The 15,617-nt window shown below is 41.5% G+C and overlaps 1 protein-coding gene and 1 long non-coding RNA gene across 6 annotated transcripts in view; one reads left to right on the top strand and one right to left on the bottom strand.

Annotated features, from left to right (window-relative positions):
- The window catches only part of LOC119876044, a 134,939-nt gene extending 128,971 nt beyond the window's left edge, over positions 1 to 5,968 (top strand). For both annotated transcript variants that reach the window (XR_005355158.1, XR_005355159.1), the window contains exons 4-5: positions 3,969 to 4,092; positions 4,216 to 5,968. This is a non-coding gene — a long non-coding RNA (uncharacterized LOC119876044). The remainder of the gene's footprint in view (positions 1 to 3,968; positions 4,093 to 4,215) is intronic.
- NRP1 (neuropilin 1) overlaps positions 5,956 to 15,617 on the bottom strand; it is a 137,991-nt gene continuing 128,329 nt past the window's right edge. For 2 of the 4 annotated variants that reach the window (XM_038529705.1, XM_038529707.1), the window contains exons 14-17: positions 14,095 to 14,369; positions 13,276 to 13,372; positions 10,989 to 11,039; positions 5,956 to 8,857 (exon numbers count right to left, since the gene is read on the bottom strand). In XM_038529705.1, the coding sequence (XP_038385633.1) occupies positions 8,568 to 8,857; positions 10,989 to 11,039; positions 13,276 to 13,372; positions 14,095 to 14,369 (713 nt within the window). In that variant the 3' untranslated portion in view covers positions 5,956 to 8,567. The remainder of the gene's footprint in view (positions 8,858 to 10,988; positions 11,040 to 13,275; positions 13,373 to 14,094; positions 14,370 to 15,617) is intronic. The other 2 variants (XM_038529708.1, XM_038529706.1) reach the window with 1 other exon arrangement.

Here is a 15,617-nt window from a genome sequence, read left to right as displayed (position 1 = left end):
TTTGGCAAACTCCGTATTTGGCATTGTCAGTGAGGATCTTGGTTATGTCTTCCACTCACCTGAATGTGTTCCTCTGTGGGGAGAATCAGGTGAGGAGCCGGCTGTGTTGCATCCTCCTGCTGCTCCTGGCTGCTGTAGAGTTTTCTATTCATTTGGTTCCAGGTTTTGAATTTTACTGAAGTAGGTTTAAGTCATTATCATTTTTTAGCTGCTTTTCATGATTATTTTTGCTGATTTTGACTATTTTTAATCTTATTTTCATAGTGATCAAGAGAGGGAAAGTTTGTGATACAGTTTTTTAATTACAGTTTTTCTCTATTTTGTCTTTTACTATTAAATTCCCCTCCTTGTGTTCTCTCTCTCCCTCCCACCTTTTTTTTTTTTTTTAAGATTTATTTATTTATTTTAGAGAGAGCAGGGCAAGGGGAGGAGGGAGAGAGAATATTCAAGCAGACTCCCGCTGAGCAGCACAGCACCGATGTGGGGCTTGATCTCACAAATCGCAAGATCATGACCTGAGCCAAAAACAAGAATCAGACTCTTAATGAACTGAGCCATCTAGGGGACCCTCCTCCTTTTTGCTTTATGTTCTCCTCTCCCACCCAAACTTCCTAATCAATAGGCGAAACTATATCAAAGAGCTTATTTGTTATTTGGATACCAGAAAGAATATTTCTTACAGCTAATAGCAATTTAGGTGACTTAGTCCATAGAGGATTACAAATTGATCTAACAAAAATTATGCTTGACTCCAAAAATAAGATCCTTCTAGATGGAGGGCTTGAATCACAGGAGAAGATTTACAAAAAAGGTCTGATGATAATGGTTGGATCTGCTTTAAAGATATCACATATTCATTATGTGAGGCTGTTAAAACTATTTGCTGTTTTAACTCAGAAGGTCCAGAGTCTATCTGGCTTATTTTCCATCTTTTTGGATTTCCTCAACTTTTCCATTCTGCAAGTATACTGTTTTTCCTAGCTGTACCACAGTTTTACTATTTTGAGAGAGGAGAAAAATACTAGCTTATGCTTCATCTCTCTTTTTGGGAACGGGAAGCAGGCACAAAGCTAGGTTTTCACAGATCTTTCAGGAATCCCTTAGGCAATATCACTCAGGAGGATGTTTGCTTCCCTAACTGATCCAGCAGGTGGCCCGGTTGTGTTCCCCAAATTCAACTCTAGTATTGCCATCCCACAGAGCTAAACTGCTATGCCATCTTCAACAGGATTTCAAGGAAACCCCTCTTCCCATGGTTGTTAGGAGATGGGCGGCTATGAGACTGTGGGCAATTTCTTACTTGATAAATCTTATGTGACGATGATGTAGCCATTGGATAGAAATTAAGAAACAGAGAAATTTAGGCATGAGGATTGCTTGTCTCTATGCAAGAGATAAATATTGGAGGAGTTCCATAACAAGCAGGGGGTGAAAAAAATTTCTTTTAAGAAAAAAATTGTGGTACATCAACCCTCCAAGTTCTTGCTCCAGAAGAATCTCATGGTAGGCTAAGCCTGTCCCTAACTTTGTGGCTTCATGTCTCATTTCTAGCAAAATTCTCTTATCTATGCTGCTCACCGTGGCTTCTTTATTCAACAAATATTGATCACTGCCCTCATGGAATTTGGATTCCTAGTGTGGATGGATAATAACATACATAAAGTATATTCTAAGGTGAAAAATTCTACGGAAAGAAATATAATAGGGAATGGAGATGGGAACTGCAGTGGAGAAGGCTAGGTAGAGCTATGGGTATTGTTTGCTTTCTTTTCTTATGCTTTGGCTGCATATGGACAAAAACCTTTCCCTGTTTCCTATTTGGATAGTTGAGATGTATAGGGACTTTAAAAATTACTAAATAGTACTAAAATGACTAAATGACTAAATATTACAGGAAAATCAAATAGAAATACACAGAACACATGAAAAATATAAAAGTTGGCTCCCTAAACTCGCACAGACCTTACACATATTGCCATATTGTCCTTATTCTCTGGACCCAATAGTTCAAAACAATCCCATAGACCCTTCGCCCAGTCTCCTTATTCCTGTCTCCTCACCTGCCTCCACACAGAGGATGCCCCCTCCTAATCCAACATTCAGGAGTCTCATCTTCGATATAAGGCATCTTATCTCATGTGACTGCTCACCCTTGATTATTTCTCTCCCCAAGGTTTCTGGTCCAAGAGACCTCACTTCCTCAGGAGGCAAGTGTAGTGAATAGCCTTAGCTGCCTTCTACAGTAGGAGGGTGGCTTTGCCCTTGCAAGTTGTGACAGACACACTTCCTGCTTAAGTATACATCGCACCCCCATTTTTGTCAGAGCCTTTAAAATTAGGGCCACGTGTCAATTTCAGGCTGTAGCATGTAAGAGACAGTAAACAAATTCCTAGTCCTCTTTTGCGCGGAGACTAGAAGCCACATGTTCTGTTTGGTGTTGCAGGAAGAGGCTAACAGCCCTGATCTCTGAGTCACTGCTTGAAACAGAAGAGTCCCGCAGAGCTACCTGATTCAGAGTAGCCTTTGCATGAATAAAATACATAACTTTATGTGTTGAGCCAGTAATATTTGGGAATTGATTTCTTACCACTGCATAGCCTTGCCTAAGCTAACACCTGGCCCAACGGTAAAATAAGACCACAGTTCTATACGTTCCAGAGCATTCCTATAACTTTTGACCATGGTAACAAGAAGACTTTTCCTTTAACTGAGGAGGCCTTTTAGAGTCTCATTTAGAATGTTGGACGGGTCTTGGAAATGTCACTTACTAACTAGTTGTGTAACATTAATTATATTTCTCAATATCTGTAGACTGCAGTTTTGGAGACTTAAATTAAAATAATGTCGTTTTAAGGATGAATTGAGGCATCTAGTAAAGTTAGATACACAGTAGACATTCAGGAAACTGTAGTGGTTATGAAGATAAGGAGTTGGGAAATGTATGCAAAGGAGATGCAGCCATATGCTCGCTCATTAGTCGAAGCAAACGTATCTGATGTCATAGCTGTGTACTCTTAGGGAACAGAGAAAAGACAACTGGTGCCACTTCCTGGACCTCTCCACCCACCCAAACTTCTTAATAAATAAGTGAAACTATATCAAAGGGCTGATTTGTTATTTGGATACCAGAAAGAGTATTTCTTCTTACAACTAATAGCAATTTAGGTGACTTAAATACATAGAGGATTACAAGTTGATCCATAAGAATTACACTTGACTCCAAAAACAAGATCTTAATGACAGGGTGGGGACATGTCCAAATCACTGAGAGGAGCATCACAGGGAACCAGGGCCTGCTTTCCATCTGGGCAAGTCGTCTCATTCATGCAGCACAAGGGTGAGACTCAGTATTCTTCACAGGACAGCAGGTTCCTTCCCAATGCAACACTTTGCCGGAGGAAGCGACTTTCCAACTCCATTAACAGGGCAGCGACAAGAATGTATCAGCTCTCCATGTCACACATTTCTTGAACTCCTATATCGTAATAGTACCATTCCATTTAGCTGTACAGATGAGAGACAATTTTTCTATGACCCTCCCCAGGAGTCACCGTTTGACAACAAGTCTCTATTACCTGTAACAAAGAGCTTACAGAACAAGATGAGAAATCATCAAAGAAAGATTCAATAGGATTCAGTCGAGTTTTACCATCCAGGATTTCAACATCTTTCTAAACTAGTAAACTGTGTGTGTTGGATAAATAAGGCAATTTCTTTTGGATGGGAAGACTTGGCTTTTCACAAACCGGTCCTTCTTTTTCTCCCTGACCACACTCTGATGAAAAACAGAGCATGCGCTGTGCTCTGTAGTTCTTTAAAATTTTTGCCCAGCAAAACACTTGATCAGCACTATTTCTTCACCCTCAGGAAAGCCCATGTGTAGATCCCTCCCAAGGATTCAGGCACATGGCCACAAAGTGCTTCTGAGTTGGACTTCCCATTTGCTAATTTTACTTTCTGTTTTCCAGGCTGCATCATGCCCAGGCTCTTCTGGAAGGTGCTTCATGAAACTTGCAAGGATGTTTTCCCCATCTTTGAGGGGTTCAAAATCATCATTGGAAGTAAAGCATGCTCTCGCACACCTGGCTCATGGTAAGTACTGACTATGTTGGCACTTCTCAAACCTGAATGGATGGGAATGCAGGTCATCTGGGGTTACTGTTAAAATGTCTCAGTGTGTCTGGGGTAGGGCCTGAGCTTCTGTATTTCTGACAGGTGTCCAGATGATGCGGCTATTGTAGGCAGATCCTTGGGCTCTACTTTGAGGAGCAAGGTCCTACGTGAGCACCTTGCAAGACATGCAGGGCTGTGAGGTGGTAGAAGCAATGGAAGGGGAAATGAGATCAGATACATACTGAACTCAGCACTCAACCGCCCTGAACTTTGGATTCCTCACAGAGCTGCTGTGAGAATAGCCAATGCTCTCAGTAAAAAGACGTGCCATGACATCAACATAGAAGATTCTCGTGAAGTGGAGTTTACACCTTTCCTCCTAAGATGTTAAGATCATTTCACTGGACCTTTAGTGCTAACATGTTACATGCATGTGATAATCAGATGTTCTTATTTGTATCATCTTGCAATGTTTCTTTGGGACAGTTTTTTTTTTGTTTGTTTTTTTTTTTAAAGGTTATTAGTCTGGTCTTCCCTGCTTTTGGTGCTTGGTTCTACTTACTTGTAGGCTCCTTTCACTCCCTTTCTCAACCCCCAAGTCGAAAATCTGGTAAAGATCCCTTAGTGGATATAATTTAGGGAAATGGAGCTAAATCTTAGCAGAACTGCTTTTTAATGCCACACAACAGCTATAATTACCATTGGGGAAGCAGAAACATTATGGAATGTTACAAAATTCATTTGATTTGCAAAAAGACCTAGTGCAATTCAGCCTGAGTGGCTATTAACGAGTTATTAGGGAAGACAGGAGATAGAACAATAAATAATTTTCATGCTTTAAGTTAAATGTTTCAACCCTCATGACACATTTAATTCCTGACTTTGGGAAGTATTATTGTACAGTGATGTAGCTCATTTAATCCAGTAAGAAGAACGGAGCCTAGCAGCTAACCAGGGGTGGCAGAGGGGTGAAACGCACATAGGCTTAAGGCCTTCTCAAACAATGAAATGGAGATCATATTACTGGAAGGCCCTTCGAATTTTTCAGAAAGCATCTCTAGATTAATTAATCTCTATATTAATCAGAATTAATGGATAAGAAAATCCATGTTTTCTGGAAACATCCTTGAAGATAGGTAGAATTTAACTTCAGTGATTACCCAGCTCTGTCTCCTTCTGACTCTTCTGCCTAAGCAGAGAGTCCTAAAAATCCCCTCAATAGGGAAAATATCCCATTCTTGGATAAATCTGGGGAGATGCATAAGGCAAAAACATGCAGAGAGAAGCAGTAATATTGATTCACTACAGAGCTGTGCAGAGCAGCTCACTTTCCAACAAGTCCTGTGCTTTTACATTTCTTTGCAATCAGAGGACAGTAAAGAAAGAATTATTGGTCTGTGGAGAGTGGGGCTTAGTGTAGGCCAATTTTGTTGGAGCAAGTTTTAAAAAGGGCCCTACTCACCGTGCGTTGGCTTAACACTTCTGTTTCTTTGTTGTTGCTGTTATTATTATTATTACTGTTACTATTATTTTTGTCCCAGATGGAATAGAAATTGTCCCAAGAATTACCAAACAGCCAGTTGCAATTGCCATGCTCATCTTTGCCCTACACCTACATTTAGCTTAGGCACCACATAAACGCTGTCAGTTTATTACTTATTTCATACTGACAGTGTCTGATTTGCGTTGATAGTCTACTTTCAGGATATGTCTTCTTAATCTTCTCTCCTTATTATGATATACTTTTTCAAAAAGAACTTAAAAAAAATCTTGAAAGTTATCCGATGCTATAATACCAATTTCTTTAACAATAACAAAGCTAATAGAATAAAAGCCATCAGGTGTGGGTATTTTATGAAAATGTTTAATTCAACTGTCTCTTTGGAATGTAGTAGTCATAGTTTGGGATTGAAGTTACAGTTCGGTTCTATGTGATTTTTATGCTACTCAGTGTCTGAGAATACAAATGTCATTTAAAGTTAAGGCTTCGCTGTTCATTTTGAAACAACAATTTACAAGTGTCATATTGTCATAGAAAATAAAAATTTCTGTAAAAAAAATTTGCACAAAATTTTATGATGGTACAAAACATGAAGCAATCATATACCAGTAAAATGAAAACATTTTACTACAGAAAGTCTTATAGATTTCAATAAAGAAAAAATATGTTATTTTACACCTTTAAAAATTACGAAACAATCTAAAACAATATAAACTGAACATTTTGTAACACTGCCTTTACAAATTAATAACTTTATAAACATATAATTTTTAAATATATTTATCAGTGCAAGATACTTTAAAATTTAAAGTTGCAGTATCATTTTTCCTTGGCTAAGGACAACTCTAAGTCTGTTGCCTTAAAGAAAAAAATCAGGTCTTACTTAGTGCTTTCATCCTGGTACGATTCTAACAACTAAATGAATGTCTCTGGGGATAAAAATCTATTCTTTTTTCATAGTGATCCATACTTTCCTGGAAACAAAGGGCATCCTATAATCCAATTAAACCAAGATGAATGGACTGACCCACCCATGATGCAAATGTGACTCTCAAGAATGTATCTGAACGGGACCCATAGCAATGTAGGAAGGGAGGAAACTCTAAAAGTTCTTCTGTCCACCATGGTCTGATATGAACATACTGAAAACAACCACAGCTTCTTTGGATTAATTCACACGCTGCCTGATAAGACATTTATGGCTCTGTGCTGTTGTCCGAGGCTTCCATCTTAGGCCAACAGCAGGCTTTTCCTTTGTGAGCCATTGCAAGGTTCTAGATGCATTCAGTCAAGTCTCTATTTATTCAGGGTTGCTCCTAAATGGATGCTTTTAAAGATTTGTTTTGACTCTACTCGTTTTCTTTCCCTGTCTTATCTTAGAATACTTCACCCCAGGCACCAGGATTTATAGTCACTTTCTTAAATTAACTGTTCTTTCTTCCACTTCCCTTGTCTGATTCAATAGCAAAACAAGAAGGTTCTCAGGGGTCATTTTTGTATATCTGGGTGTAAAAATCACATAGTTTTGGATATTTGGAGAACTGTACTCAGTCCTTCCTTGGGGTGTCACTTGAAAGCCAATTAGTATTACCTCTTCCCTCAGCTTATCACTCTTTCTATTAAATGCACACATTCTGTCACAGATCATTTTGATTGGAGCAGACAAGTGGCTTAAGGAAAAAAGATACTGTCACTTTAACCAGTTAACAAGAAAACCAAAGTTAGACTTTGGAGGGCAAAGTTAGGAATTTCCCTTATTTATTTACTTTTAAACATAAAGTCTAGCAAAATTGTTTGCCACTGCCAGCAGGTTAAAGCTGCAAGTTTCTTTTCTGGACAATGGCAAATGCTTAAGTTCTAAGAGAGAGAAAAGACAGAGAGAGAGAGAGAGAGAGAGAGAGAGAGAGGAGAGAAAGAGTTTACATTTGAAAATACATTCCATATGAAAGACCAATAAGAGAGAATATTGCAGCTTTATACAAAAGGGTCAAGAGACATGAAATTGAACTACAGAAAAAGCAGAGCAATTAAGCACATTGCCAAATCTTCGGAGCCCTTGCCTTCCCGGGGGCTGACATCTCACACTAAAATATACTTTCTTCTTAGTCAGTGGGCCACCAGGGTTTGACTAAAGAGTAGGGCTTTCACCAGTGGGAAACAGAGCGGGTTGTTAATGTAACACGATGAGAACCAGTACAAACAAAAAGGCACTTGAGAGGACATAGACTAGCCAGTGCCAAGGAGTTTTCGTTGCGGTTGTCGGCAGCACACCCGGTTGCCAGCAGTGTTTGGTGAGGGCACAGTTTCCTGTATGGAGTTCACAAGCACGAGGTTTAGTACAACACTGGAGAACATCGAGAAAGTCTGACGGTATTGCTTTGTAAACAGCGCTGACACACTATACCAGTACTGAGGGTCTACGGTACTTTAACATAAAACATCCTAATCCTTCTCTGCCTATGCACGACGTGGGCAATTATACAACAGGTGCAGCTTCAGGAGTCCACTGAAGTGCAGTTATTCTAATATTTTCTGGGCACTGGGCTACAGATAGCACGTCCGTCAAAAGGGCCCCACTGAACACACTTGGCGCCAGCATCTTGGATTTCACACAGTTTCCGAAGAAAAGAATCCATAAGGGGAAGAGGAGAGAGAAGGGGAGGGACAGTCGAAACGAATCAGTAAGTCATTCATACTTGGTCTCAACACCAGCATTTGATTATTCAAATTAAACCAACAGAAAAAAAGCTGACTGTACATGATTCTGATCGTTAACACAGCTCACTCGTTCATATCTGTCGGCCGTACTCATCGAAGCTCCTGAGAAAAGCCTGGCTCAGCGTCATCAACGCACTTCCCAGCCTGTACAGTGAGAGAGACCAACAGCTCCCCAGCACGCTCAAGTCATGTCCTTCCGCTTCCGTCCTCCACTCGTCGTTGCACCTGTCCGCCCTCAGGCCTCCGAGTAAGTACTCTGTGTGTTCAGTTTGTCTTTTTTCAACTTGACGCCATCCACGAGTTCAAAGTTATAGTTCTCCAGGGCAGACAAGTTTCTTTCTGACATCCCGTTGTGCCAACAGGCACAGTAGAGCACGACCCCGCACACGGCACCCAGGAGGACACCCAGGGCGCTCATGGCTATGATGGTAATAAGGATGGGATCCAAGGTCTTCAACACATTGCCCGGCTTCCTGGAGATGTTCTCATCACCTTCTCCCGTGCCTTCATAGCCGGGGGTGCTCCCTAGGGGAAGAACAAAATTGGCCCCGTGAGCACTGCCAACATACCAGGTGAAAGCAGATGGAAGATTAGAGAAAGAGGAGAGAAAAGGCAAATCACACGTTCCAGTTTTGCCTGTCCTCCCTCTCGAGCCTGCGGGGGATTTCTGAAGAGAGGTTTGGCTCCCCGTCACCAGGAGACACCAAGATTGATGTTTTTGGCTCATTATGAATTGAGACGTGGGAGGGGAGAGTCGTGGGGAGTTGAGGCTGCGATTCTGGGACATAGCTTAGCACGCGGAAGCAACGGATTCTGGGCCAACAGTGAGGCCTGGGTTCTAATCTAATTCAGATTTCATGCAGCCGGCTGGCTGCGCTAGATTGCAATCTGTGCTTATAGTCCCTGGCCAGGTCACTAAGCTTTGCAAAATGCTTAGTCACACGTTCATCCAGTGGGATGGGGAGGTGGGATTTAACCATGCCCTGTGCATTTGCCTGATCCCAAAACCAGGCACAAGGAAAGGCTCCAAGCTGCCCTTCATGTGGCGCTGCCTCCGGTGTGCCTGGGCGCGGTTCACGCAGGTGTTTGCTCCCCCACAGGCAAAATCTTCAAATCAAACAGATTTCCCCCCGAAGCCCACTGTGGTTTCACTCAAGAAGGACAGATCTTTCAGAACAAAGCAGATGCTGGCTGCTGACATTTAAAATGGGTTACGGCTCAAAGCTAGAGACTGTGTCTGTGTTGTGCTGAATAGAATACATTTAATAATCAGCATCTTTGCAGCCTCGGTGGTTTCACTGGAGACAGTCACGCTGCTCTGCAGTTCAGTCACTGGGGAAATGTTTTCTTTACAGTGGAACATGAGAAATTATTAACATGGGAGCTTTGAGTCTAATTACGTGGTACTAGAAATGAGACTAAAATGTTAATGCACAACATGCATAGTGTTTACTTAATGGTGTTCAGATCAACAAAGATTCCAATCAAGGAAAACTAAAAATATGAGATGCAAGTCCCTAAACAGGGGAAAACAAGCCTGGGGGCATATTAATATTCTCTCCCTTTAAACATTGTTTTGAAACAACCTCCAGTAAAGTTTACATCTTGGTGTGGGCTGTGTAACTAAGCTAAGTGAGCCCGTGCTAATGTTATTATCAGCCTAGTGTAATGCCACATTTATCTGTCTCTATCAAGTCCAGGACTCACTACATTGGGTCTGCTTTTTTTACAGGTGCTCATGCTCATGGGCAGGACACAGAACTGCTGGTGGCAGCTATGAGTGATGTTGGGGCAAATGTCCAACTCCATAACTGCTGGCTGGGAGGTGTGGAAGCTTCTAGAAATAAAATAATGTCAGGCGAGGCCCAACTCTGATCAAATGTCCTGTATCTGACCACAAATTCGTCGAGGAAAATACACATTTTCAGATTAACTGGTGTAAAGTCTGAGGCTATCACCCAAATAACTGTGCTACTTAAGGCAAGTCACTGCTTGGAGCCTCCTCCTTACCAGCTAAATGGGGCTCAATATGCCTCAGAGAGCAGACAACATAACATATTACAGTGCCTGGAACATACTAGCTTCTCCATGAAACCTTACCATCATCATCCTCATCACTGCCTTCATTATCATAAAGTCAGAGTTCCCATGTAGAGGAGGAGGGGAACAGATGGGTCAAACACAACAGCCTACCATAAAAATTGGGCTTCCGTCCTCAAAGATCATATTGGGATGGCAACCAGACAAGAATTTAGGTGGGTTTCAAATTACTGTATGAAAATCAGGGTCGGTCTTTGGGTAAGCTCTGGTCTTCACTGGTTCCCTATTTCCATAGTAGTACAGTGAGAGTGTTTCACCGGATTGCCCTCCAGGTCCTCCTCCAGCACAGACAGGGCAGGGCCAGGGCCAGTGTAACTCCCCAGGGCTCAGCTGCTCACACAAGCGGGACCTGCCATGGTGTTCCCCTAGACCTTCTGGCAACTTAGAAGAGGGATCTCTGTGACAATGGCCCAATGCACAGCACCGAGGGCAGAGATGTTTATTCTGTTTGAACTGCTTTCATCTACCAGTGCACTAGAGTTCCAGAAAGTTGTTTAATAAATATCCTGAAAGCCATAGTAATTTTTTAAAAAATTGGTCAACAAGGTAAACCTACCTGTTTCATCAATTTTATTTTCTGGGTTCCTTTTATCCAGGTCTGATGGTTCTGACAAGTCAAACAAAATTGAAAGAGATATTTGAACTGCCAACAAAATCCAATACACACAAACTACATAAACCCTGACACGCACACGTACACACACATTCACACACTCACACTATTGGTTCTGCTGGATTTTCTTGGGAGTTTTTAACACAATCCAACCCCACCACATAACTGCAGAAAAACGGGGAGATGGTGTCCAAAGACTGTGAAATTGGTGTCACATCAAAATCCAGCAAACACTGCTGTTAGCAGAATGTGTGGTTTTAGGAGAAGAGTGGAATGAAATAGTTCTGGCATCTGGAGTATGGGGGAAAGCTGATGGAAACAGGAAACAGTAGTGGGGTTGAGTGCATGGCTACCATCCTGTGCTTTTGTAGATAACTTCTTCTTAAATTGGGAGAAGGTTAGTTTGTTTTCCCAAATAGTATTTACAAGCTCTTTAAGGCAAGAGACTGTGTTCTATGTCTTACCCTCCCCCTCAAGATAACAATAATGAAATAATAACTATAATAATAAAATCAAATAAATAAAATCTCTGGAAGAAGCGGAATCCCAGCAGCCCATGTGGTTTTGAGTAGAGGGCAGAGAGTTTCGAGTACTTTATTCACTGCTATATTCCCAACATTTATACCAGTGTCCAGAACAGAGAAGTTGCCTCCATGAATATTTGTTGCATAAATGTGCAACTGATAACTGATAAATGGTTGATGGTCTCATAGCATCCGTGGCTAAATATATAAGAATACATATTTGATGAGTAAATACAGAGTTATCTTAGGCATCTTTTGACTGGGACTGCAACATAGAGTATTTTGATGGTGCTTTAGTTGTGACTTGCTGAGTACAATGCCCAGCAGCAACTACAGCCATGTGGACCAGTCCCATGAAAGGAAAAGGCTCATAGAATTGCCCTGTCCCCCTGTATCTTCACTGGAGCACTTGGATGTTGCTTTGCATACAGTGCGCAGTGCAGTTAAAACTTGGTGAGTGGAATTAAACTTTATTCCTTTGTTTTAGTTTATGGGGTTTGCTCTCACATTCCAAACACTTCATTTTCATCTTGTAATAGAAAGCGACAGTATTACATGTACCGTGTAACTACATGAAATACATACGTTAACAACAGTGTAGGCTTGGATGTGGGCAATTTGTAGAGTAATCACAACTGACAAATTAAGTGTTATTGTTTCCTGCAAAGATCTGCTAAGTAGCATGGCATTAAATAAGTTTCCTTACACAGTACGAAGAAGCAGATTCACTGCTCTTTCCCCCAATTTCTTTAATAGATCATATCAAATTATTGCCACTTTAGGATTACATATATTCAATATATTGTATAATAAAAGCTTTGTAAATTAGTGAAATGACCAAAAACCCATTATAGCCAACAGATCTCCTTTTTCTTAAATTTGTCCAATAGGCTTATTCCATTTTGTGATAATTAACATCGTATTATATGATATATAGCAAAAGTTGAAGTGTAGCAAATGGAGCTTAAGACTAATTACTGTGCTATTACATTGCCATTAGTGATGCTATTTATAATTATACATCAAGAACCAGGGAATACGAATTGGTTTTCAACATCAACTTGCATCCATATATACTCGGCCAATAGAAACCATAAACTCTGTAATGCTATGCAAAGTCTCAAAATTTCATTTATTCTGTTGAGGCATTTCAACTACTTTTAGAGTCAGAAACATCTACTTATTTGTAATAAAGCAAAGAATTGTGGCTTCTATGATTCATTAACAATGTAATCTTAATTAAGTTCACTGTGCTCAAAATTTGTAAAGGCCTGCTGTTTTGTTTATATGCCCAGATATTTGGAATTATCCAGATGTCTGAGTTTTTCCAGTTTTCATCAAATGTTTTGGCATGTTATGCATAGCCTGTAAACTCTGAGTCTTTCTCCTTCTTGTTTTTTTTTTTTTCTTTTCTTTTCTTTTTCGAGTCTTTTTTCTTAGCTATGGTTTTTGGGTTGATTCCACATTATTTACATGGTTTTGCAGGTACCAATCAGACACCAAATGAACTAGGTTAGAGAATGGAGTAGCTAAAGGCAAACTGACCTGGTTTTATGGCGTGTTGTACCAAAGTATGCATTTCATATGATGTGCTTAGAACCCACATTGAAATTCTAAGTTTAAATGAGCAAGACAAAAACCCTCACATGAAAATCTTAATGCCCTGAGCAAGCCTGGCACTGGCTTATACAGTAGTTCATACTCACTTGCACAGTCCTCTTGGGAAATGTGGTTGTTAATACTAATGTCATCCACTGCAATCCCACCAAGATTTCCTTTCCCGATTTCGCCTTCAAAAATCACCTAACAAAATGAGATAATTTTTACGGTACTGAAATGTTTGGTCCCGAATAGCAGTGTTTACAAATGCTTGTTCAGTTCAATCTATGGCACATAAATTAAAATCATGAGATTTCATCTAAGCACTCGTTTTGCTCATCAATCTGTGTTAACTGCCTGGTGAGGGGATCCCTGTGTGGCTCAGCGGTTTAGCGCCTGCCTTTGGCCCAGGGTGCGATCCTGGAGTCCCAGGATCGAGTCCCGTGTCGGGCTCTCGGCATGGAGCCTGCTTCTCCCTCTGCCTGTGTCTCTGCCTCTCTCTCTCTCTCTCTCTGTCTATCATAAATAAATAAATAAATCTTAAAAAAAAAAAAAACTGCCTGGTGATGGCATAAAACTTCTCCTAACACTCTCATTTTATAATCCAAAATTTAAAACCAGAGGGAGCAGCCAATAAAAGGAATGTTCATTGTGACAACCCAGAAATAGATTATAAAGTAGCATTCTCCCCTCTTTCACAGCAAATTGGTTCTATTCCTATAATCTTGGAGATGGAACTATGCTGCTGAGAGTATCATCAGCTCAGTATCATGACCGCAGCAAAATCCCAGACTTGGGAGGCACCTGAAATAATCATTGGAATAATTCCCATGTCTCATTTACGTAATCTTCAAAATACTATCCCCTTCCCCCTGAAAGAGCTGCCCTCCTCCGGGGTGGCAGGGGTGGTGGAGGAGACCACACACCTGATAGAGCTTCAGAGACTTGTGGAGCAGGACCCGCCCTTCCTTCCAGTGGTCTCCTTGGTGTCCGATGGCCATCCAGACTAACTGGTCATACTCTTCTGGCTTCTGGTAGTGCAGCTTCACCCTCAGTGTGCCCACGTGTGAGCCAGACATGTGATACCAGAAGGTCATGCAGTGGGCCGAGTTCTGGGAATAAACCACGGGGCTCACCAGACGAGCCACTTTGCCTTTCTGGTTTTCGTCTGCTTGGGAATAGATGAAGTTGCCATCACCTGCTGTGACAAAAAACCAGATTAGGGGGAGTGGCCACATTTACAACTCCATCGTCCCTTCTTTCAATTTCCAAGACTCAATTTTGCTCTCCTGGGCTGAGCACCAGGAACCCAAATAAGCGGTGGGAAGGGAAGGGTGTGCAGTTGTTGGGGACCTCTTTGGCACCGAAGGCTGCACCCCGAGCCTCTGGAGCCGGTGTTTGATTGGGAGAAGGCTGCAAGGCAGTATTCATTCAGACACTATGGTTGTGATGTGGAATGCACTGTCACATGGACAGGGGCTACGGCCCCACCTGGCCTCTGCATCATTGCAAGCACATTGAAAGCAGAGGGCAGACCTGTTTTCGTGCAACTTTAAAATAGTTTCAGCAGCACTGATACGAACACAGACATTACATGGAATAATTTAGATGTGTTCTTATTTATCATCTCAGCTGAGTGATGATACTATAATTGCTTGATAATAATCGATTTGCAGTTTTCCCAAATAATCTAGTGATCTTCTTTTTCCCACAAATTCAGATGACTTTTCCCTAGTTTATTTTAACGGCTTACAAATTCCTTAGATGCACCTGAGAGTTTGAATTTCAGCTGCAAGTCCCGCTCCTGTCTGATGTGGGCTTCTGGTTCAAGGAGAGGCAAGGTTGCATTTTTGAGGCTTATTAGGATGTGCCATTTTGGCAACGTAGATACTTGCCGAGCTGCAAGGACTTACTCTTGGCTTTGCTTTTAATTACCCCCAGTGGGAACATTTCCTCCTGCCACCACCTGGTCTACACACACAACTCATGTTTCACTGTTTGCTCTGCAAATAGAAATATCGACTCTAACGTCTCACCTGATGTAAGTGTGAATCTGATGCTTGGGCCTCAGTGGGCAGCAGGATGTTTTGTTTGCTGCCCAAGGGGTTTGAGTGTTTGTGAGATAGTCTTTCACTGTGCACATGTGGGCACATCCTGTGTCTTCTGGCCTGTGTCAACAGTGTGCTGGTGGAAGTGGATGGGTCAGCGGGCAGCTTGTTACTCTCACCTGGCTGCTTACGTGAGATTGCACCAAAACCCTCTTAAGAAAACCGACAGATGGAATAATAAAAGGAGGGTGGAAATAAAATCCACAGCTGCAGCAGCATGGCTGACGCTCTTTATGGAGCACCCACGCAATGACCGCGCAGATGCTGTTGCTCTTGGGGTTTGTTTTCTCCTGCTACTTTACCAAGTGGTGGTTCCCCATCCGTGTGACAGTGCCATCTCA

This window comes from Canis lupus, chromosome 2 (assembly GCF_011100685.1).
Source record: "Canis lupus familiaris isolate Mischka breed German Shepherd chromosome 2, alternate assembly UU_Cfam_GSD_1.0, whole genome shotgun sequence".
Classification (NCBI taxonomy): domain Eukaryota; kingdom Metazoa; phylum Chordata; class Mammalia; order Carnivora; family Canidae; genus Canis; species Canis lupus.
The sequence above is the reverse complement of the archived record's forward strand: the minus strand, read 5'-3'. Positions and strand labels throughout refer to the sequence as shown.